The 23,037-nt window shown below is 42.2% G+C and overlaps 1 protein-coding gene across 6 annotated transcripts in view; it reads left to right on the forward strand.

Annotated features, from left to right (window-relative positions):
- ppp6r3 (protein phosphatase 6, regulatory subunit 3) overlaps window positions 1–23,037 on the forward strand; it is a 172,748-nt gene that overhangs the window by 42,103 nt on the left and 107,608 nt on the right. For all 6 annotated transcript variants that reach the window (XM_084316105.1, XM_084316109.1, XM_084316108.1 and 3 more), the window contains 5 exons: window positions 5,743–5,880; window positions 5,983–6,048; window positions 11,991–12,103; window positions 12,327–12,440; window positions 13,085–13,211. In XM_084316105.1, the coding sequence (XP_084172231.1) occupies window positions 5,743–5,880; window positions 5,983–6,048; window positions 11,991–12,103; window positions 12,327–12,440; window positions 13,085–13,211 (558 nt within the window). The remainder of the gene's footprint in view (window positions 1–5,742; window positions 5,881–5,982; window positions 6,049–11,990; window positions 12,104–12,326; window positions 12,441–13,084; window positions 13,212–23,037) is intronic.

Genomic DNA, 23,037 nt, shown 5'->3' on the forward strand with positions numbered 1-23,037 from the left:
ATAGTAACAGACACAATATTTCTTGGGTGGGAGTGAGTGGGAGGTTTGAAGGGTCAAAGTGGGTATCAAACAGGAGGGAAGACTGTCGAGTTTTAAACTGGATACCAAACGGAAGGTAAAGACGACTTTAAACTGTAATCCAGAACTATTTTATTTATATGTCTGCACTTTATGTGCTCATTTTATGTCTATTCTATTCTACTATTTTATTGCATTGCACTATTGTACTGTCTATTTTATTTGACTATTTTTATTATTGTCTATTTAAAACTGAATCAAACCATAAACAAGGTGGCCTGTTGGGATGTTAGATCCTAATGTGAAAAACTGTGATTTTATTAGGGGTGGGAATCACCAGTTTCATCACAATACGATACGATATTTGCCGATATCACACAGTCTGCCACGATACGATATGATTCGATTCAGGTGCCTGCGATCGATATGATACGATATGATACGATATTATATGCCCATTAGGGGTGTAACGGTACACAAAATCCACGTTCGGTACGTACCTCGGTTTTGAAGTCACGGTTCGGTATGATTTTCGGTACAGTGGGGGGAAGAAATACAAAACAAAAAATTGCTTTTCATTTATCTATTTATTTAACTGTATTAAACAATATAAAATTAATTGGCCATAATTTACTGAGCAAACTAATGCTTACTGCTGTAACCTACTAATAACACTTAAATAAATCTGAAGATTATTATATAGCAGATGCCTTGGATAAGTCGTGGACAACTGTAGCGTGTGCTTGTTTATACAGAGCTGGTATGACTTGCTGGCTGAAATACGGACGAGAGGGAACTAGGTAGCGGGCTATATTACTTTTAACATGTGCTTAAACCCTGTGTTCTCGACAACGGAGTATGGTCGCAGATCTGCTGCTATAAAAACACCTATGGCGTTTGTTATTGCTTTGGCCCGGTCTGAATTAATAGCGAGATGCTGCTTGAATGCCACGGGGAGCTGGGTTTGCACTAGGATCTGTTTCTTCCTTGTACCAGTGATATTCACATTCGGGTGATGCCGTTTCAAATGCGTGATAAAGTTCGCAATAAAGTTGAACAATGCCGGCACGTAGCCCCTTTCGTGACTGTGATGCAAGGCTTGCATCAGTCACGAAAGGGGCTAGCCGGCACGTAGCTTTAGTGCGATCCACCTGTCTTTGTCCATTACTGTGGTTAACTGGGAATCCGAAATGATCCCAAACGGGAGACTTGAATGTTGTGGGAGCATCTTCTAGCTCTGGCTTGTCAGTTAGTATTGACTCGTCATACTAAGGCTAATATGCTATGCTGAATTACAGCTATCGTTCAGCGTGGCTGCGCGCTGAGTGGGATGAACAAACAACATCCGGTTAGTTGTGCACGTTATATTTGGGACGGGGGGATTTAAGTTCCACAAAAAAAGGTTCCGTACCGTTGCAATCGTTCGATGCACAGCGCGTACTGTTACCGGAGGACCACATTGAAGCGGTACAGTACGGATACGCGCTGGGCGATATGGCCTAAATATGATACCACGATATTTTCTGACCTTTCGGCGATACACGATACACATCACGATGTTTTTCCTTTTTCCCCCAAACAATTCATTATGAGGCTTACCAAGACAGTATTTGAGTTTGCAAGCTAACATTAAAGACAAAAGACTCATGCATTTAGCATTTTTATATTATATATTAGGTTTAGATTAGATTATATATTTAGCATTTTAGCCTTTCGTTTTTTTAGATTATATATTAGATTTAGATTATTAGATTACATATTGTAACTATTTATTTATTTATCTATACATTTATTATTTGAACGGCTTAAGGCTATATCTGTACTTGATGTTAGTTTCTTGTGTTGCATACTTGAAATAAACTTCAATCAAATCAAACCCCCCCCCCTCTTAAAAACAAAAACCTGTGTTTAACCTAGCCATCTATAAAACATCATGCTAAAACTGTGAAACAAATGTCCTACTCCTAAAGAAAGAAAGAAACATGACGCAGTTATCCAATAGTGCTGCTGCTTTTTATTTTGTTAAAATCTTTTAGTTAATAAGCCTAAAAGACTACAATATGACTACAACAATTTCATGACAGCTTCCTGTTCTCGCATTCCATTTCCGGTTTTCCGGTTAACGTTACATTTTCAACAACAGATTGCTGCTAATTAAACACTTCATGGATACGGAGTAACGTTAACGTTATGTCGAGTTAATACGTGTAGTGTAGTATGAACTCCACATAACGTTAACATTACTCCGTGTCCACTGTTGCTGCCACTGAGTGCCACTGTGAGTGTACTGTGAGTGTACCATCCATCTGCCACGCAGATGGATGGTACACTCTGTTAGCTCCGTAGCTAATCCGCTCATAGGCTAACTTACCGATAGCAGTACCATTAACGTCGGAGCTTATCAATACTCCTGGGTTTCGGGGGGCATCCCTAGCACCGAGCCACCGCCTCTCTGTCTCTGGCTAGGTATGTGCGCTTGCGCGCGTGTACTGTAGATGACGTAATTTGGGCAAGTGTGTGTGCGAGAGGAGAGGCGAGAGGGAGAGGAAAGCATTTAGCACTGTGCTTGTAAGTCTCATCTCAGCCGCGGCTGCCTCTAACGCGAGGGCAAAACATCACGATATCCACGATACGTTAAAAAAGTATCGTTAATGAACTGTACCTGATATTTATATAATATCGTCATATCGCCCAGCCCTACCCCTAATGCCCATTTAAAGGGGACATGCATTGCTATTCCTAGCACTATTTGGGCAACTTTACATAATTCCTGTGAGTCTATGGAACACCTCTGTAAGGTTGGCCTGGCTCCGCCCATAAGCATTTTGAGTGACAGTCATCCACACAGTCTGCGACAGGCAGACAGAGAGATAGAGTAGAGCTGCCGCGATAACCGCATTACCGCGGTATCGCTGTTGCATCACGCTCACCGCAGAGTTAGGCTGAATACCGCGTCACCGCTGTTTTTTATCATAATAATAAAGTTGGCTTGCGGCTTGCGGCTCTGCAGATATACCCTACTCGGTTCCAAGCGACCCTATTGGGTAGAAGTGGTACCAGAAAAGTCATGTGAAACATTGCAGACCACTGACTGGTCAGAGGAGAGACGCGTCACACTTTGTAGCCTCAGTCTGAACAAAAACAGAACGCCGGCGCCGCCATCTTTACTGCCTCGCTAAGGATGCATTTCGTTCAGGATTTGTTTGCGACAGAACCAAGCAATAAACAAAAAAGAATGGATTCACTGTGTATTCTGCCTTATTTATTGATGAAACAAAACCGACATCAACCCAATTTACCACCGAGCGGAGAGTTTAGTGTCGCAACAAGATCGCTGATGTGTTAAGTTTGTTGTTGTTAATACTACCGTCAGCCGATATACACGAGAGGTAACGTTAAACCCGGGTTTGCTTGGTAGAATACACAATGAGAGGTAATGTTAGCTTTGGCAGAATAGACGCAACGAGAGTCTGGTTAATGTTGTTATTGATTGATTGATTGATTGATTGAAACTGTGTTAAACTCTGGCTTGCTGCAAGCCCTCGGACATCTATGCCCACGGAGCTTTCAGTGTACACAAGCGAGCGGCCCCGCCTGCATCCCCACACGGAGACAAACGGAGTAGTACCTGGCTGCAGTGGAAAAGGAACGAAGTACCAGGTGCCTAAAGCGGGTCGAGTCGAGTAGGTACTATGCAGTGGAAAAGCGCCATTAGACTAGAGGCAGGCTATAAGAGTAGACTACAAAAAAAAAAAAAATGCATTCAAACTTTTTTTTTTTTTTTGTGCGCACTGTGCAGTAATAACCGCAGCGGTAGGAAATATTTCGCAAATTCGTGCGGTAAGGAAAATATCAAGCTCTAAGATAGAGAGAGACTGAGGGGGATACTAATTAATTTTCGCCGCGGGGGGGGCATAATCCCACGGGACAATGCATTGGTAACTTGTTTCAAATGACAATATATACCTCTGTGATTATTATTGTACGGATCTGAATACGGGCTTGCGCGTGGGAGCGTGCACAAAGATATTACAGTGATATATAGTGCTCCCGACTCGAGAGAGGGAGAGACCGATAGATAGATAGGGAGAGAGAGGCTCATACGGAGCGATCTCTCCTCTGTCTCTCCCTGAGTCCCCCTGCAGCGCGCGCTCTCGGAGCGATCTCTCCTCTCTCTCTCCCTCCCTCTCTATCTCTCTCTCTCTCTGTCTCTCCCTCTCTCTCTCTCCCGTTTGAGGAAGTGTCGGGTTTCACTGTGCGCTATAGAGGGGGCGATAGTTATGCAAATCAGTGCTATGTTAACATCACAGAAACCTTAACGTCACGGAAACCGTCAAATCAGAACAGCTTAGTTGAGTGAGGGAGGATCTCGTGAACTCGAGACTAGACTGATGAGTCAATATGATAATTAGAGACACAGACCCATTGATACTAACTCCTATTACTATAAAAACATGCTAAACACAGAAAAAAAACATTTATAATGCATGTCCCCTTTAACACAATCAGTAACATTTAGATCAACTCAAAAAAAGGCAACGGAAATATAATTACATTTTTTTTTTTTTTTTTGGAGGTCTTCCAGACATTTAAATGAAAAACAATCTATTGTTTTTAATACAAATAGACCTCCTGTTCACTGTAAAGTGCCACGGTTTGATATATTGACCTTTAAACTTTTAAGTAAACTCACAACACGCAACCTAAAACCCCTTCCTCTCCCAAACCGTTCCTGCAATTGTTTTATGTTGCATGATCATGAATACATTTATTATGTATTGTATTTTTTATGTTTAAATATCAACATTATCTGTCCATCCTCAGTACATTTACTATAACTATACTATACGTCATCTGGTCTTTCCAAACGCACACGCACACACAGACAGACAGACGGGGAGAATGCCCCCCCCTTTCCCAGTCCCCACTCTGCTGTTCTGTCTATGGCTCTGATCAGGGTTAGCTTACGCTAACGTAACGTTAATTTCGATCTTTAACGCGACGTGGGCATAAAGGAATGGCGAGGATTGCAAAGCATGTTAGATGCATTTGACCCGTTGCGGAACAAAACAGCAGGGACTTGTTTTGGGTCGCGAAATAGGCACACTAGCCTTGCTCTGTTTTAAAGATTTATTTTTTGGCGTTTTTATAGCTTTATTGCTACTGGGCAGTCCAGTAGAGAGAGACAGAGGAGAAATGGGAGACAGAGTGGGGGGAAGACATTCGGCAAATAACGACGGGTTCGGGAGTCGAACCCGGGTCGGCCGTGTCGCGGCTGAGCGCGCTATGTGGTTCGCCACTGGGGTGCCCCTAGCCTTGCTCTGTTGCAATGTCCGCGTTCCAGACGCTACTGCTGTGCTGTGCTGTTGAGCTGAGCGGATAAGACTCTCCACAGGATTTTCAAAATAAGAGTATCGCAATATGAATTGATCTTTTTACGTTGCATCGATCCTATTTGATCATTGATAATAGATCGATATATTGATCTGGATTGATGTATCGTCCCACCCCTAGATTTTATATGTCTGCACTTTATGTGTTCATTTTATGCCCGTCTTTTTTCTGTTGTGAAGCACTTTGAGCTGCAGTTTCTGTATGAAAGGTGCTATATAAATAAAGTTTATTATTTGTTTCTGACACTGGGAATACATTCCCTGTGGTCCATCGATGTCCCTAGACTAGATACCAAGAACATGCAAATGGACCGTGTGTGTGTGTGTGTAGATCGTGGAGTTCCTACGGAAGCAGGAGGACTTTGTAGACCTGCTGATTAAACACATCGGGACGTCGGCCATCATGGATCTGCTGCTCAGGATGTTGACCTGCATAGAACCACAGACACTACGACAGGAAGTCCTCAACGTGAGACACACACACACACACACACACACACACACACACACACACTGTCTGTCTCTCCAGTGACTAACCTGTCTCTCTCTCTATGTCTGTCTGTCTGTCTAGTGGCTGAATGAGGAGCAGGTGATTCAGAGACTGGTGGACATGGTACAGTCATCTCAGGATGAAGACGTGAGTCACACACAGGACTGTTGGTCCACTAAATCCTAGGACTGTTTGTCCACTAAATCCTAGGACTGTTTGTCCACTAAATCCTAGGACTGTTTGTCCTAAATCCTAGGACTGTTGGTCCACTAAATCCTAGGACTGTTAGTCTACTAAATCCTAGGACTGTTGGTCCACTAAATCCTAGGACTGTTTGTCCACTAAATCCTAGGACTGTTTGTCCACTAAATCATAGGACTGTTGGTCCACTAAATCCTAGGACTGTTTGTCCACTAAATCATAGGACTGTTTGTCCACTAAATCCTAGGACTGTTTGTCCACTAAATCATAGGACTGTTGGTCCACTAAATCCTAGGACTGTTTGTCCACTAAATCCTAGGACTGTTTGTCCACTAAATCCTAGGACTGTTTGTCCACTAAATCCTAGGACTGTTTGTCCACTAAATCCTAGGACTGTTTGTCCACTAAATCCTAGGACTGTTTGTCCACTAAATCCTAGGACTGTTTGTCCACTAAATCCTAGGACTGTTTGTCCACTAAATCCTAGGACTGTTTGTCCACTAAATCCTAGGACTGTTTGTCCACTAAATCATAGGACTGTTGGTCCACTAAATCCTAGGACTGTTTGTCCACTAAATCATAGGACTGTTTGTCTACTAAATCCTAGTACTGTTAGTCTACTAAATCCTAGGACTGTTTGTCCACTAAATCCTAGGACTGTTAGTCCACTAAATCCTAGGACTGTTTGTCCACTAAATCCTAGGACTGTTTGTCCACTAAATCCTAGGACTGTTTGTCCACTAAATCCTAGGACTGTTTGTCCACTAAATCCTAGGACTGTTTGTCCACTAAATCCTAGGACTGTTTGTCCACTAAATCCTAGGACTGTTAGTCCACTAAATCCTAGGACTGTTTGTCCACTAAATCCTAGGACTGTTTGTCCACTAAATCCTAGGACTGTTAGTCCACTAAATCCTAGGACTGTTAGTCTACTAAATCATAGGACTGTTGGTCCACTAAATCCTAGGACTGTTTGTCCACTAAATCCTAGGACTGTTTGTCCACTAAATCCTAGGACTGTTTGTCCACTAAATCCTAGGACTGTTTGTCCACTAAATCCTAGGACTGTTAGTCCACTAAATCCTAGGACTGTTTGTCCACTAAATCCTAGGACTGTTTGTCCACTAAATCCTAGGACTGTTTGTCCACTAAATCCTAGGACTGTTTGTCTACTAAATCCTAGGACTGTTTGTCCACTAAATCCTAGGACTGTTAGTCTACTAAATCCTATGACTGTTTGTCCACTAAATCCTAGGACTGTTAGTCCACTAAATCCTAGGACTGTTTGTCCACTAAATCCTAGGACTGTTTGTCCACTAAATCCTAGGACTGTTTGTCCACTAAATCCTATGACTGTTTGTCCACTAAATCCTAGGACTGTTAGTCTACTAAATCCTAGGACTGTTTGTCCACTAAATCCTAGGACTGTTAGTCTACTAAATCCTAGGACTGTTTGTCCACTAAATCCTAGGACTGTTAGTCCACTAAATCCTAGGACTGTTTGTCCACTAAATCCTAGGACTGTTTGTCCACTAAATCCTAGGACTGTTTGTCTACTAAATCCTAGGACTGTTTGTCCACTAAATCCTAGGACTGTTTGTCCACTAAATCCTAGGACTGTTTGTCCACTAAATCTTAGGACTGTTTGTCCACTAAATCCTAGGACTGTTAGTCTACTAAATCCTAGGACTGTTGGTCCACTAAATCCTAGGACTGTTAGTCTACTAAATCCTAGGACTGTTGGTCCACTAAATCCTAGGACTGTTTGTCCACTAAATCCTAGGACTGTTTGTCCACTAAATCATAGGACTGTTGGTCCACTAAATCCTAGGACTGTTTGTCCACTAAATCATAGGACTGTTTGTCCACTAAATCCTAGGACTGTTTGTCCACTAAATCATAGGACTGTTGGTCCACTAAATCCTAGGACTGTTTGTCCACTAAATCCTAGGACTGTTTGTCCACTAAATCCTAGGACTGTTTGTCCACTAAATCCTAGGACTGTTTGTCCACTAAATCCTAGGACTGTTTGTCCACTAAATCCTAGGACTGTTTGTCCACTAAATCCTAGGACTGTTTGTCCACTAAATCCTAGGACTGTTTGTCCACTAAATCCTAGGACTGTTAGTCCACTAAATCCTAAGACTGTTTGTCTACTAAATCCTAGGACTGTTTGTCCACTAAATCCTAGGACTGTTAGTCTACTAAATCCTAGGACTGTTAGTCCACTAAATCCTAGGACTGTTAGTCTACTAAATCCTAGGACTGTTTGTCCACTAAATCCTAGGACTGTTAGTCTACTAAATCCTAGGACTGTTAGTCTACTAAATCCTAGGACTGTTGGTCCACTAAATCCTAGAACTGTTTGTCCACTAAATCCTAGGACTGTTGGTCCACTAAATCCTAGGACTGTTTGTCCACTAAATCCTAGGACTGTTAGTCTACTAAATCCTAGGACTGTTAGTCTACTAAATCCTAGGACTGTTAGTCCACTAAATCCTAGGACTGTTGGTCTACTAAATCCTAGGACTGTTAGTCTACTAAATCCTAGGACTGTTGGTCCACTAAATCCTAGGACTGTTGGTCCACTAAATCCTAGGACTGTTGGTCCACTAAATCCTAGGACTGTTTGTCCACTAAATCCTAGGACTGTTTGTCCACTAAATCCTAGGACTGTTTGTCCACTAAATCATAGGACTGTTAGTCTACTAAATCCTAGGACTGTTTGTCCACTAAATCCTAGGACTGTTTGTCTACTAAATCCTAGAACTGTTTGTCCACTAAATCCTAGGACTGTTGGTCCACTAAATCCTAGGACTGTTTGTCCACTAAATCCTAGGACTGTTAGTCCACTAAATCCTAGGACTGTTGGTCTACTAAATCCTAGGACTGTTAGTCTACTAAATCCTAGGACTGTTGGTCCACTAAATCCTAGGACTGTTGGTCCACTAAATCCTAGGACTGTTTGTCCACTAAATCCTAGGACTGTTAGTCTACTAAATCCTAGGACTGTTAGTCTACTAAATCCTAGGACTGTTAGTCTACTAAATCCTAGGACTGTTGGTCCACTAAATCCTAGGACTGTTTCTCCACTAAATCCTAGGACTGTTTCTCCACTAAATCCTAGGACTGTTTGTCCACTAAATCCTAGGACTGTTTGTCCACTAAATCCTAGGACTGTTAGTCCACTAAATCCTAGGACTGTTTGTCCACTAAATCCTATGACTGTTTGTCCACTAAATCCTAGGACTGTTTGTCCACTAAATCCTAGGACTGTTTGTCCACTAAATCCTAGGACTGTTTGTCCACTAAATCCTAGGACTGTTTGTCCACTAAATCCTAGGACTGTTAGTCTACTAAATCCTATGACTGTTTGTCCACTAAATCCTAGGACTGTTTGTCCACTAAATCCTAGGACTGTTAGTCCACTAAGGGTGTCTTCTCATTAGGAACGGGTGCTTCGCTCTGTCCTCGCTCCGTCCTTGAGTGCGAACTCCCCCCCTCCCTCTTCCCCCCTCTGGTTTGCGTACACGCTGCAGTCTTGGTTCGCTCCCAGCCGGGCACAATTGAGGAGAGCAACTCTCTATAGTCTATATATTTCTGAATGAACCAAAACAGTTACACAGGACATTTTCGCTGTACCTCGGGAAGTAATGTACCAGCTAAACCTACACGATGGTTACAGGTGGGATTTTGGATACTTTTCCTAGACTAAAAACATTATGGCCATGCCGCGCACTAACCACATAGATTACAGACAGATAGACAAAACATATAACGAAACAACGTAAAAGATAATATGCATATATACTTGATCGCTATAGTCCCGCTGAACACGACTAGTCACAACGTCGGGCTCCCTTGCTTTGGATGGGCTAACCGGCCACATTACTGTGGGTATAAACAACGGAGGGATCACTGGTTGGTTTTGGCCGATTATGCTGTCCACTGCATCAAACCACGGAAAAGATATTGAAGCCTCATCTTCTTCACTTTTAGCTCGACATTGTTGACTGATCTGTTGTACTCCTGCACGCACATTTTCTAATAACGGCATTATTAGACATGCCAATCCAACTAAATACGTGCTGGTCGCGCTGGAGAAAAAGCCAAATTGGATGTTGCGTCTTTTACGTGTTATTTGTTATTCTAAGATGCTAATTCATCTGTATCTGGATAACCAATGAACGGATTTTGTCGAGGCAGGTAGCGTTATTTCGGGGAAATTGATATCTATATGTATGTATTGTGCTGTATAATGACAATACATTTTAATCAAATCTCATTTTGAAATCGCTACGCTGCCTATGGACACGACAGTGGCAGACAGCTTTGGAGGTGATTGCAGTGCACCATGGTGATCCACTCAACAGGTAGCGATTTCAAAATGAGATTCGATTCAAATGTATTGTCATTATACAGCACAAGTACAATACACAAATTATACATAAATACTAGAGGTGGGCATAGATAAATTTTTTTAATCTAGATTAATCTATCTGCAATCCTGGATTTAATCTAGATTACCGTAATTCCTCTAATAGTAACTGGGTCTCAAATACAAGCCGGGTCTCTATTAATGGCCGGGTGCGCTCTTGAGCTAAGCAATTATAAGCCGGCCTCCTAATACAAGCCGGGTTACTAATATACTGAGCTGCATACTGAGCTAGTTACTTGATTTCACTTTGAAAACGTTGAAATGACCAGTGACCACCTGTAATTGCACTGTTTACTATTTCATACAGTACTTGGTTTCAATAAATGAACCCAGTACATTTTACTGGGTTCAAACTGACACAAAATGTTGATTTATTCATTATGATCTGTTTGAAAATTAGAAATATAGGCCTCTCTCTTATACATGCCTCCTCCTAATACAAGCCTGGTACCCGCTACAGTTGAAACAAATACAAGCCGGGGATACTATTAGAGGAAATAATGACCAGAAGTAAGTCCTTACTTTTTCTTTCCTCCTTATGTTTCTCAGGCCAGGTGGCCCATTACACCATGAGCCCATCTCCCGTTTCCAAAATGCATTACAGACCGTTTGAAAAAGCTGTTTTGCTATGATAATTGGTAATGAAATATCAAAATAATGTTCAATAAGATGTACTTGTGTTTAATAAGTTGTTTTATTCAGAAGTTAACACAAATAAATAATATTACCAGTACAGTATCTAGCACACTCTCAGGAGCAAAACAGAAAGAAGCATTTCAAGCATTGTACTGGGCAGCTCCCAGGTGTGAATGGAACTGTGTGAATGTGAAGCAGGGCGTTCCTGAAAAAGAGCATCTGTGCTCAGCGAACCTACCCTGGGTAAATAAAGGTAAAAAAAAAAATTAAATAATATATTTTTTTTTTAGATTAATGCGTTAATTATATTATCGCGCGATACTAGTATCGCGTTAACGCAGCACGTCATGTCATGTTCTACAGTAGGACTTACTACTGTGATACCCATTAAAACAGTAATGATTCATTTCAAAGTGCGTGTGTGCGAGGCTCGCGCTAGTGAGAAAGCCCCCTAAATCCTAGGACTGTTTCTTTAGTGGAGAATGAATATTGAGATGTGATGTTCATCACCTTGCAGAGATCAGCGAGTCCTTATTTACACATGGAAATTATCTGTTGCTCACTCCTCTCTCTCTCTCTCTCGCTCTCGCTCTTGCTCTCTCTCTCGCCCTCTCTCGCTCTGTCTCTCTCGCTCTCTCTGTCTCTGTTTCTCTCGCTCTCGCTCTCTCGCTCTCTCTCTCTCTCTCGCTCTCCTCTCGCTCTCGCTCTGTCTCTCTCGCTCTCTCTCTCGCTCTCCTCTCGCTCTCGCTCTGTCTCTCTCTCTCTCTCTCTCTCTCTCTCTCTCTCTCTCTCTCTCTCTCTCTCTCTCCCACAGAGACACTCTAATGCGTCCCAGTCTTTATGTGAGATCATCAGGCTGAGTAGAGACCAGGTGTTTCAGGTCCAGGGCTGCTCGGAACCTGACCCTCTGCTGGCCACGCTGGAGAAGTAAGAACCCTAACCCTGAGTACTATAGTAACTCAAGAACCCTAACCCTGAGTACTATAGTAACTTCAGAACCCTAACCCTGAGTACTATAGTAACTTCAGAACCCTGAGTACTATAGTAACTTCAGAACCCTGAGTACTATAGTAACTTCAGAACCCTAACCCTGAGCACTATAGTAACTTCAGCTACGGTGTTCCTACCATCTGTTCTCTGCTCTCTTCAGACAAGAGACGGTGGAACAGTTGTTGTCCAACATCTTTGACAAGGAGAGGAACGAGTCGGCCATCGTCAGTGTGATCCAGATCCTGCTGACCCTGTTTGAGACCAGGAGGCCAGCGTGAGTATCAGAGAGGGTTTCTGCTGAGGTCACAGGTTCAAGAGGGGATAAGTGGTTTGTGCTGATGATGTCACAGGTTCAAGAGGGGATAAGTGGTTTGTGCTGATGATGTCACAGGTTCAAGAGGGGATAAGTGGTTTGTGCTGATGATGTCACAGGTTCAAGAGGGGATAAGTGGTTTGTGCTGATGATGTCACAGGTTCAAGAGGGGATAAGTGGTTTGTGCTGATGATGTCACAGGTTCAAGAGGGGATAAGTGGTTTGTACTGATGATGTCACAGGTTCAAGAGGGGATAAGTGGTTTGTGCTGATGATGTCACAGGTTCAAGAGGGGATAAGTGGTTTGTGCTGATGTCACAGGTTCAAGAGGGGATAAGTGGTTTGTGCTGATGATGTCACAGGTTCAAGAGGGGATAAGTGGTTTGTGCTGATGATGTCACAGGTTCAAGAGGGAATAAGTGGTTTGTGCTGATGATGTCACAGGTTCAAGAGGGGATAAGTGGTTTGTGCTGATGATGTCACAGGTTCAAGAGGGGATAAGTGGTTTGTGCTGATGATGTCACAGGTTCAAGAGGGAATAAGTGGTTTGTGCTGATGATGTCACAGGTTCAAGAGGGAATAAGTGGTTTGTGCTGATGTCACAGGTTCGAGGGTCACATGGACGGCCCAGAAGGCTCCGCCCACCCAGCCTTCTCGGTCAACCACAGCATCCTGGAGGCAGTTAGGCCCCGCCTCCAACACTTCCACAGCTTGCTGCTGGAGCCACCAAAGGTACACACACGCATACAGACACACATACGCCAGGGTTTCCGTTAGAAAATATTGGTGCCGGTCTCCGTGTCCTGCAAGATTTCAATCTCCCGGACAAATGGGAGAAATTCCGGTCAGAGTTTATTGAGCTTAAAAACAATTGATAGGCAGGCTATATAAAGAACGACATCCTCAAGGCATGTTGATTTATAATATTTTAACTTAAAACTAGGCTACTTTTGCGTATACATTATATTCCAAATAAAACAAGTCCTGTCGATAGACTCACGTGCTGCTGCTGACTTGAAATCAAATAGGCGAATTTCCTTCTGTGGGCAGTCGGCCCGACATTAAACAGCAGTCTGTTATAATCACATTTTTATGAGCTAACGAATTCCGTTATATTGGACATTTGTATTAATTATATCAAGCGAAGAATACACACATACACACACGCATACACACTAGGGCTGAGCCCGAACGTTTGAACCTTCGTCCGTTACGTTGGCATTCGAATTCTAAATCAACACTCGAATTCTTTATTTTTTATAAATTCTTTTTATTTAATTTTTATATTCATTCTGTTTAAACCAATGTTTTTTCCCCACAGTTGCAGATAAAGATTAGGCTACACTAATATTATAGTATTAAAACAGATGGGTTATATTCATTAAAGGGGAACTATCTTATAAATGGCCTTTTCCAGTGTTTAGCATTATTTTCTAGCTATGTGGACTTATATTAATAGGATCTATGTCTCTAATTCTCATTTTGGTGCATTCTTCCTATTCTCATCTCACAATATTGTCCCTCACTCAAGTGAGTCATTTGAAATTTAGCGTACCTTTGACGTAAAAAGTTTCTCATCTGCATAATAACTCCCCCTCTATGCTTGTTGCCAGCTGCCAGCCACCGCAGGTGAACACACTCAAACATTATTTATTGCAGTACGCAAGCAAAGGCGTGGAATTGAAGTTTAACACATTCACGGCCAGCCATTAGATGGGCCCCATTCTAGGAAGGCCAGCGTTCCCATAACAAACGTTCACTGTGCATCACGTTGTTTGTAGAGCTAAATCTATATTTTATATTATAGCTATGCATCCAATGTCATTGTCAATTGACAGTATGAACTAGGGATGTCCCGATCAAATTTTTTTGCTCCCGATCCGATCCCGATCATGTGATTTTGAGCATCTACCGATACCGATCTTTCCCGATCCGATCAAAAAATCAATTTAAAAAAAAATATATATATATATATATATATATATTTTTCATCCCAATTTCTCACATTACATTCACCCTGAATGTTGACGTTATCCAGGTGAAAAGTTAACTTCATTCAAGCAAGGCATTGCAATCCTTGACATAAATCATTTGATGTATAATTAAATCAAAGGAAATGCGTTTGTTTTGGCAAAATTCTTCTGCTCTGTGTGACAATAAATAAATTAATGATGATATGCAATTTAAAACCAAAACTAAGGCATCAGTATTTAAGTTTAAGACGTGAACATGGTCATGTTTGTTGAATAAAAAAAAAAAATTTGCCGATCCCGATCTTCGGAAAATCACGTGATCGGATCGGGACATCCCAAAGTATGAACCTTCCGTTCAATATGCCATAAAGAATAAATTTTTTCGGAGCTTCTGGATTCGTTTTCCTATCAGGTAGATCATCTCGCACACGCACATCAAGATACACACGGCGCGACTTCCGGTATGAGAGCAGACGGGTAACACACGCGCGATAGAGCTCCTGGTCAAATGAGTGAAAAAACGGATAAAAGAAAGACCCGAAAAGTAATTAAAAAGGAAAATGCTCACGAGAAGTAAGGAAGAGACAACGATTGTGAAGGAAATAGAAATGGAGAACATACGAGAAGGAGAGAATTTGAAGAAACAGAATCCCCGAAGCGAAGCCGAGAAAAGCCAGGCGAAAGAAGGGGGAGGTACCGCTGAGGCAGTCACGGGAATGCCAGGATGGGCCGTGATCATGCAGGCCGGGATACTGGAGAACATAACAGCGGCGATAAAACTGAACACGGACACGATAAGGAATGATATTGGGAAGCTACGGGAGGAATTGAAGAAGGAACAGGAGGACTTCAGAGGTGAAATGAATACAGAAATCAAAAGGGTGGAGGAGAAGATGACGGAACAGGACAGAAACGTGACCGAGTTACAGACTAGGACGTCACACGCGGAGGAATGGAACACGGAGATACACGAGGTATTAACATGTGTGATTCAGAAACAAGAACAGATGGAGACAAAGATGTCGGACATGGAGGGGAGGTCACGGAGAAATAACATCAGAATATGGGGACTGAAAGAAGGAGTCGAAGGGGAATCGGTGACCCTATATGTGGAAAAGCTTATCAAAGAACAAATGAAGGAAACGGGACTGGAAAAAATGGAGATACAGAGGGCCCACAGGGCGTTGGCTCCGAGACCACAACCGGACAGACCTCCGAGGGCGGTGATTATTAACTTTCTGAGATTCGAGGTTAAGGAATTGGTACTCAGAACAGCGTGGACCAAGAAGATTGAAATCGAAGGGAAAAGACTATCATTTGATCACGACTACTCGACAGCGGTAGCGATAACACGCAGGTCCTACGCGGGACTGAAGAAAACCCTGAAAGAAAACGGAATGAGATTCCAGTCACCCATGACCTCGCTAAGGATTCACTGGGAGGAAGGGGCGGCGATGTACGCGACGGCACGAGAAGCGGAGCGAGAGATGAGACGGCGAGGGATGAGGATGTCGGAGGACGGAGAAGGAAGGAGGCGGGAGGAACAGACGCGGAGCCTGCAGCAGAGATTGGAAGGAGCCCGCAGGTGGATCAGAGTGGGAGACCGAAACAGGAGGGAGGAGAGAGGAGGAGGCGGAGGTGAAACGTGACGGAGCGAGGACGGAGACGGATGAGGAGGCCAGACGGAGAGGAGGCGGGAGGAGGCGAACGGATGAGTACACGCACAAGAGATTGAAAAAACTATTCAAATAGAGACAAAGTATAGAAACTGAAATAACATATGCATAAGCACACATTCCCAGGTAGAGGCAGGATATAGAAATGAACGTAACGTATACATGGACACATAATACACAAGCTGACGGAGGAAATAAATGGAAATATAACTAGGTTTGAAAGGCGAGACACAGAACATACTGAAACAGATACATAGACACATGCTGTGAGTAACACAGTTGGGAGGGATTAAGGGGATAAATGGACATCACATAGAAAATAGAGGAGAGGAAAAGAAAATAATAAGGGGTACACGGGAGACACCGCACACGGATATGGGAGGAAGGAGGGACAATGAAACATATGAGTCACATTGAGAGGGACCAAGAAAAGAGGGTCTTTGATCAAAAGGAAGGACAGAGCGCTTTTGACCAGGAGCTCGAAAGCAAAAAAAAAAACAGTAAGAAAGCTGGACAAATATGACGAGCGATTGGGGGCAAGGGTTTCAAACCCCCAAGCCGTCAGGAGGGGGCCCCTCGTTAGGAGGCCAATTACCCCTCACCCACCAGCAGGGGACAGGGGGGGACACAGGGACCCCCCGAACGCCTTGGGAGCACTTTATGTAAAGTTTATGTTTTTTATTTATGTTAAGCACTATATGTATTCGGTGAAGAGAGTGGAGGCTCCAACCGGAGGGGGGAATGAGTGTGACATGGGGGGGACTGACAGACGAAAGAAGAAGAAAGATGACAAGGGTTAAAGGTATAAAAATGATGTCGTTAAACGTTAATGGAATGAATAATGCGATAAAAAGGGGCAAAGTGATGTTGAAATGTAAAAAAAGTGAGATGGAAGTGATTTTTCTGCAGGAGACACATTTGGTAGCACAGGGTCATGAGAAACTGAAGAGATTTGGATATGAAAATGCATACTATAGTTCCTTTGAACAAAACCCGAGGAGAGGAGTAATCACGTTAATCAAAAACACAGTCAAATTTGAATTGATCAAGGAAGTAAGAGACAAGGAGGGAAGGTTTGTTCTGGTGAAGGGGAAAATGGAGGGCCAAATGGTTACGTTAGTAAATGTTTATGCACCCCCAGAGAGTGAGAGGGATTTATATGAGACCATTTTTGACATGATAGTGTTGGAACTAGAAGGGATATTGATATGTACGGGAGATTTTAACGTAGTACTGAATCACGACCTAGACACCACGAGTACTAGAAAAGGACGGGCGCCCATCAGTAGATATATGAATATTCAGATGACGGAAATGGGAATTACAGACGTTTGGAGGGAGATGCACGCCATGGACAGGGAATACACACATTACTCACACCCACACGTGACATATGCGAGAATAGACTACTTTTTGATGACGACGGGGGACAGTTACAGGGCACGGGAGAGCAGTATAGGAGTAGCGGACATATCGGATCACAGTGCCATATATCTGACAGTAGATCTAGAAGGGAGACGGAGGAACACGATTTGGAGACTAAATGTAGGAATATTAAATAACAAAGGGGTGGTGAGTCAGATCAAGGAGGAGATAGCCAGATATAAGGAAGAAAATGACAACGGGGCGGTAGACCCGAACATTCTATGGGACACACTGAAGGTAGTGATAAGGGGGAAATTGATGGAAAAAACAGCAATGCTGAAGAAGGCCAGAACGGAGACATATCACAATCTGATAGGGAAGCTGAAGAAGCTAGAGGGGAGACACCAGATATCAAAAGAACAGGAAACGCTCGGAGAAATCAAAGAAGTAAAGGCCAGGATAAATAGGGAATTATTGACGGAAATAGAAAAGAAAGCGAGGTTCATGAAACAAACGTACTATGAAGGGGGACCAAAAGCGACCAGACTGTTGGCTAGGAGAATTAGAACGCAACAGAAGTTGAACACGATACACACAATAAGGGATACAAAGACTAATGAAATATTGAGGGACCCAGCTGAAATAGAGAGGACATTTAGAGAATACTATGAGAAATTATACACACAGCCAAAAGCAGCGGGAGAAGAGGAAATAGAAACATATCTGGAGAAGCTAGAGTTACCATCGATAGGGAAAGAACAGAATGAAGAATTAAATAAAATAATTACGGAACAAGAACTGGAAGATGCAATTAGTAGAGCTAAAAACAACAAGTCTCCGGGGAGCGACGGATTCCCATCGGAATTCTACAAGACATTTAGAACTGAATTAGCACCCATGTTAGGGGCGGCGTTCAGACACACGATGGAAGAGGGGAAAATGCCCCCCTCGTGGAAGGAAGCCATAATCACCACGATACCGAAGGAAGGGAAGGATAGGGAATTATGTAGTAGTTTCAGACCTGTGTCCATACTCAACGTAGATTACAAGATGTATACATCGATAATATCAAAAAGATTTGAGACGTTTATGCCAGACATTATAGATGAAGATCAAACTGGATTTATTAAAGGGAGACAGACACAGGACAACGTGAGAAAGACATTACACATAGTAGAGGAGATACAAAAACAAGGGGGTAGCGCGGTACTGATTAGCCTAGATGCAGAAAAAGCGTTCGACAGTGTGAGCTGGACATTTTTATATAAAACATTGATGAGGTTCGGACTGAACGAGAGGGCGATGAAGATGATCAAGGCACTATATCAAGAACTGACAGCGAGGGTTAAGGTGAATGGCAGCTTGACGGATAGAATCAGATTAGAGAGGGCTACCAGACAGGGATGTTGTCTCTCACCGACGTTCTTCGCCGTTTTCATAGAACCACTGGCACAACTGATCAGACAGACCGAGGACATCAAGGGAGTAAGGATAAAGGGAACGGAATATAAACTAGGCCTATTTGCAGACGACGTGATAGTATACATGAGGCAACCAGAAAAGAGCTTCCCGGCACTGATGGATCTACTGAAGGAATATGGCCACTACTCAGGATACAAACTAAACGTGACAAAGACACAGACCTTAGCATGGAACTATTCTCCAACGACGGAAATTAGAGAACAGTACGGGATAAGATGGGACATGGACAAGATTAAATACTTAGGGGTGAACATCACGAGAGGGGTGGAGAAACTGTTTGAGGCGAATTATACACAGATAAATCAGAACATAAAGAGAGACCTAGAGAGATGGACAGTAATGCCCTTGGACTTCAATTCAAGAATAGAGGTCATTAAAATGAACATACTATCAAGGTTACTGTACCTATTCCAGTCACTACCGATACAAATACCACAGAATCAATTCAGGGAGTGGGACAGACTGATATCGAGATTCATATGGGCGGGGAGAAGACCACGGGTCAGATATAAAACACTACAACTACCAAAGGAAGAGGGAGGGATGGCAGTACCCAGCCTACAAGATTATTACTATGCAGCACAACTGAGAGTAGAGCCATATGAAATCCGTTTTATTTTTTTCCAAATTCCATTTTATTTTTTTCCAAATTCCGTTTTTTCCGTTTTAATATTTCAGAATTCTGTATTTTGCTTTGTACGCTCATTTTACCATCAGAAATAGTGTCTAATAAGTGGGAATGAATAAATGTCCACAATTTAATAAGATATAACAGTCCATTTAATAGGGCCGTCTTAAATACTTTGAAGCTTCGAAGCTTCGTTCGATGGGCATGGGATTTGAATATGAAAATAAAATTTGATTATTTAAAAAAAAAAAAAAAAATTATATATATTTTTGCAAAATCAACTCTGCCTCTCTTTGTTAACTACAACAAGCAATGCTGTTTGTTATTTAAGATGAGGTCGGACTCGGCACTGACAGATTTGTGTTCATTGTGCTGCTTTTATAAAGCCTCAAATGACGGCTTACAATATTTCATGAAAGCAAAGTGTTTTGTTTGTCTAAGATTTTAAAAGGTTTAAACTTTACAGCACTGACAAAGTTGAACAAAGTGCTGTACAAGTCCCACAACATAAAAAAAGCAAAAAAATGTTTTTTTTATTTTTTTTTTATAGTTGATTCCATTTTTATTGCTCAATTCCGCGATTCCGTCCGCGATTCCGTGATCGCGGATTCCATATGGCTCTAACTGAGAGCAGTGACGTGCTGGTGTAACGACAGATATGAGGCAAGATGGAAAGACATTGAAAAAGAAGGGGAGGGATACAAGGTACAAGCTCTGGTGGGGGATAGGGAACTATTTAAAGAAAAAGAGGGACTATTAGATCCAATCACCAAATGCACCTTGACCATATGGAACAGAGTAGTAAAAACACACAAATTGGAGAAGCAGTCAGGGGTCCTGAGATGGGTAGCACATGACAAGAGATTCAAACCAGGGAGGTTAGACCATGGATTCAGAAGGTGGGAGAGGGGGGGCGCAACAGCAATATGCAAAATGATAGAGAAGGGAGAAATGCAGACACTACAAAAATTAAAGGAGAAATTTGGACTAGAAAACAGGGACCACTTCAGATATCTACAGGTTAGAGACTACTACAACAAAGAAATAAGGGGGGCCAAAGACGAGGAACAGAATGGAATAATAAAGATGATATTATGGGCATACGAAGGGGGGCAAGGAAGAGTAATATCAGCAATATACCGGGCTATAATGACCAGCAAGGGACACACGACCGATTATATAAGGGAGAAATGGGAGAGAGAACTAGAGATAGGAATAACAGGGAAGGAATGGGGGAACATATGTGAGGTACAACATTCAACAACAGGATCGAGAATATGGAAAGAATTTGGATGGAAAAACATAATCAGATTCTTTATAACCCCAGAGCTGAAGGGAAAATATGCACCAACACAAAAAGCATGCTGGAGGATGTGTGGGAAGGAGGGGGCAAATCACACGCACATATTCTGGGGATGTCAGAAGCTGAAGGGCTATTGGGAGGAGATAGGGGAAGCAATGATCAGAATATTAGGATACGGGCTACCACAAACAGGACTGGTGCTTTACTTAGGAGACCTGACACACGAGGGAATACAAGGGGGGGACAAATATTTAATAAAGATAATGTTGATAGCGGCCAGAAAAGCAATAACGAGACTGTGGTACAAGGAAGACCCACCGACAATAGCAAAATGGGTAGGAATAGTTGAAGAAATACAGGATATGGAAAGGATAACACACATGCTGAGGTTACAGGAAGAGAAATTGGGGGAAAGATGGGGAAAGTGGGAGGAGTATAAAAGGAACGAGAACGACATCACAGAGGAAGAACCAAATGCAACACAAGAGAGCGAAGGGTAAAGGAGGAAAGATGTTCAAGCAGGGTCTATGAACCCATGTCACACACCTGTACTTTAGTTAATATTTTCTATTTTGTTTTTGGGATAATACAAGTGCTGAATGCTTTTATACCTTATTATTTATGTCTGTTTAACGGTGTGATATTAAATATTCAGGGATGAGGTGGTTTGTGTATGAGTGAACCAAAAGGCAAAGTGACCTGTTTATGCCTGTTTAAGGGAGATACACAATCAACCTTTATATCAAATACCTAGAAAACAACAGTAGGGGAACCAGACAACTAACCATGTGATACCCATGTAAATATTTATGTGCACTGTTTTTTTTGTTTGTTTTTATTGTGATGCTAGTTTCTTCATTTTTTATTATTTATTTTTTGTAAGTGCTGTCTGTCTAAATAACTGTTAATAAAAAATTTAAGTTTAAAAAAAAAAAAAAAAAAAAATTTCATCAATACGGTCCCGTTTTATAATGTGTGTGTCGGCGACGTGTGTGTTTCTTTCCATTGGTTTCATTTGGTTAACGTTATTGGGCGAACAAGAAAACGAAAGAAAACTGTAAATGTAATGACCATGCAGCTGTTCCAATGTAAATGTGCTACATTCTCCTCCGTGCACTTTCGCCGCTCTGAAGTCTGACTCGGTGTGCCCGGCCACACGCGCTGTTCTCACACGGACCTCGCGAGTGCCTGCATGTGGGTGTGTTTGCGCTGTGGGGCGTATTTGTCGCATGGGTGCGCGTACCGCACCGTGACGGCCGTACCGTAAATCCGCGGGACGAATACACGTACCGTTACACCCCTATTGATAATAGATCGATATATCGATCTGGATCGATGTATCGTCTCACCCCTAATACACACGCATACACACACTCATACACACACGCACACATACACACACACACACATACACACACACGCATACACACACATGCAAGCACACGCATACACACACATACATACATACATGCATACACACACACATACATACATGCATACACACACGCATAAACACACACACGCACACACACACCAGGGCTGTACTGAGCCACCTTATATGTTGCACGTGCCAAGAAAGAATCGGTCTGTGCAATGAATTAATTTAGGCAGTAGCACCCGTGCTGGACATGTTTTCTGCTGACTGCATGCAGCTCTGTTTCACTAGCAGCTGTATTTAAACTACTGTATTTAAACTACTCTGTATTAAAACTACTCTGTATGTAAACTACTCTGTATGTAAACTACTCTGTATTTAAACTACTCTGTATTTAAACTACTCTGTATTTAAACTACTCTGTATTTAAACTCTTCTGTATTTAAACTTCTCTGTATTTAAACTACTCTGTATTTAAACTACTCTGTATTTAAACTACTCTGTATTACTCTGTATTTAAACTACTCTGTATTTAAACTACTCTGTATGTAAACTCCTCCTCTGTATTTAAACTCCTCAGTATGTAAACTCCTCTGTATTTAAACTCCTCTGTATTTAAACTCCTCCCCTGTATGTAAACTCCTCCTCTGTATTTAAACTCCTCTGTATTTAAACTCCTCTGTATTTAAACTCCTCAGTATGTAAACTCCTCCTCTGTATTTAAACTCCTCTGTATTTAAACTCCTCCCCTGTATG

Source organism: Notolepis coatsorum, assembly GCF_963971535.1.
Source record: "Notolepis coatsorum genome assembly, chromosome: 6".
NCBI classification, from domain to species: Eukaryota; Metazoa; Chordata; class Actinopteri; order Aulopiformes; family Paralepididae; genus Notolepis; species Notolepis coatsorum.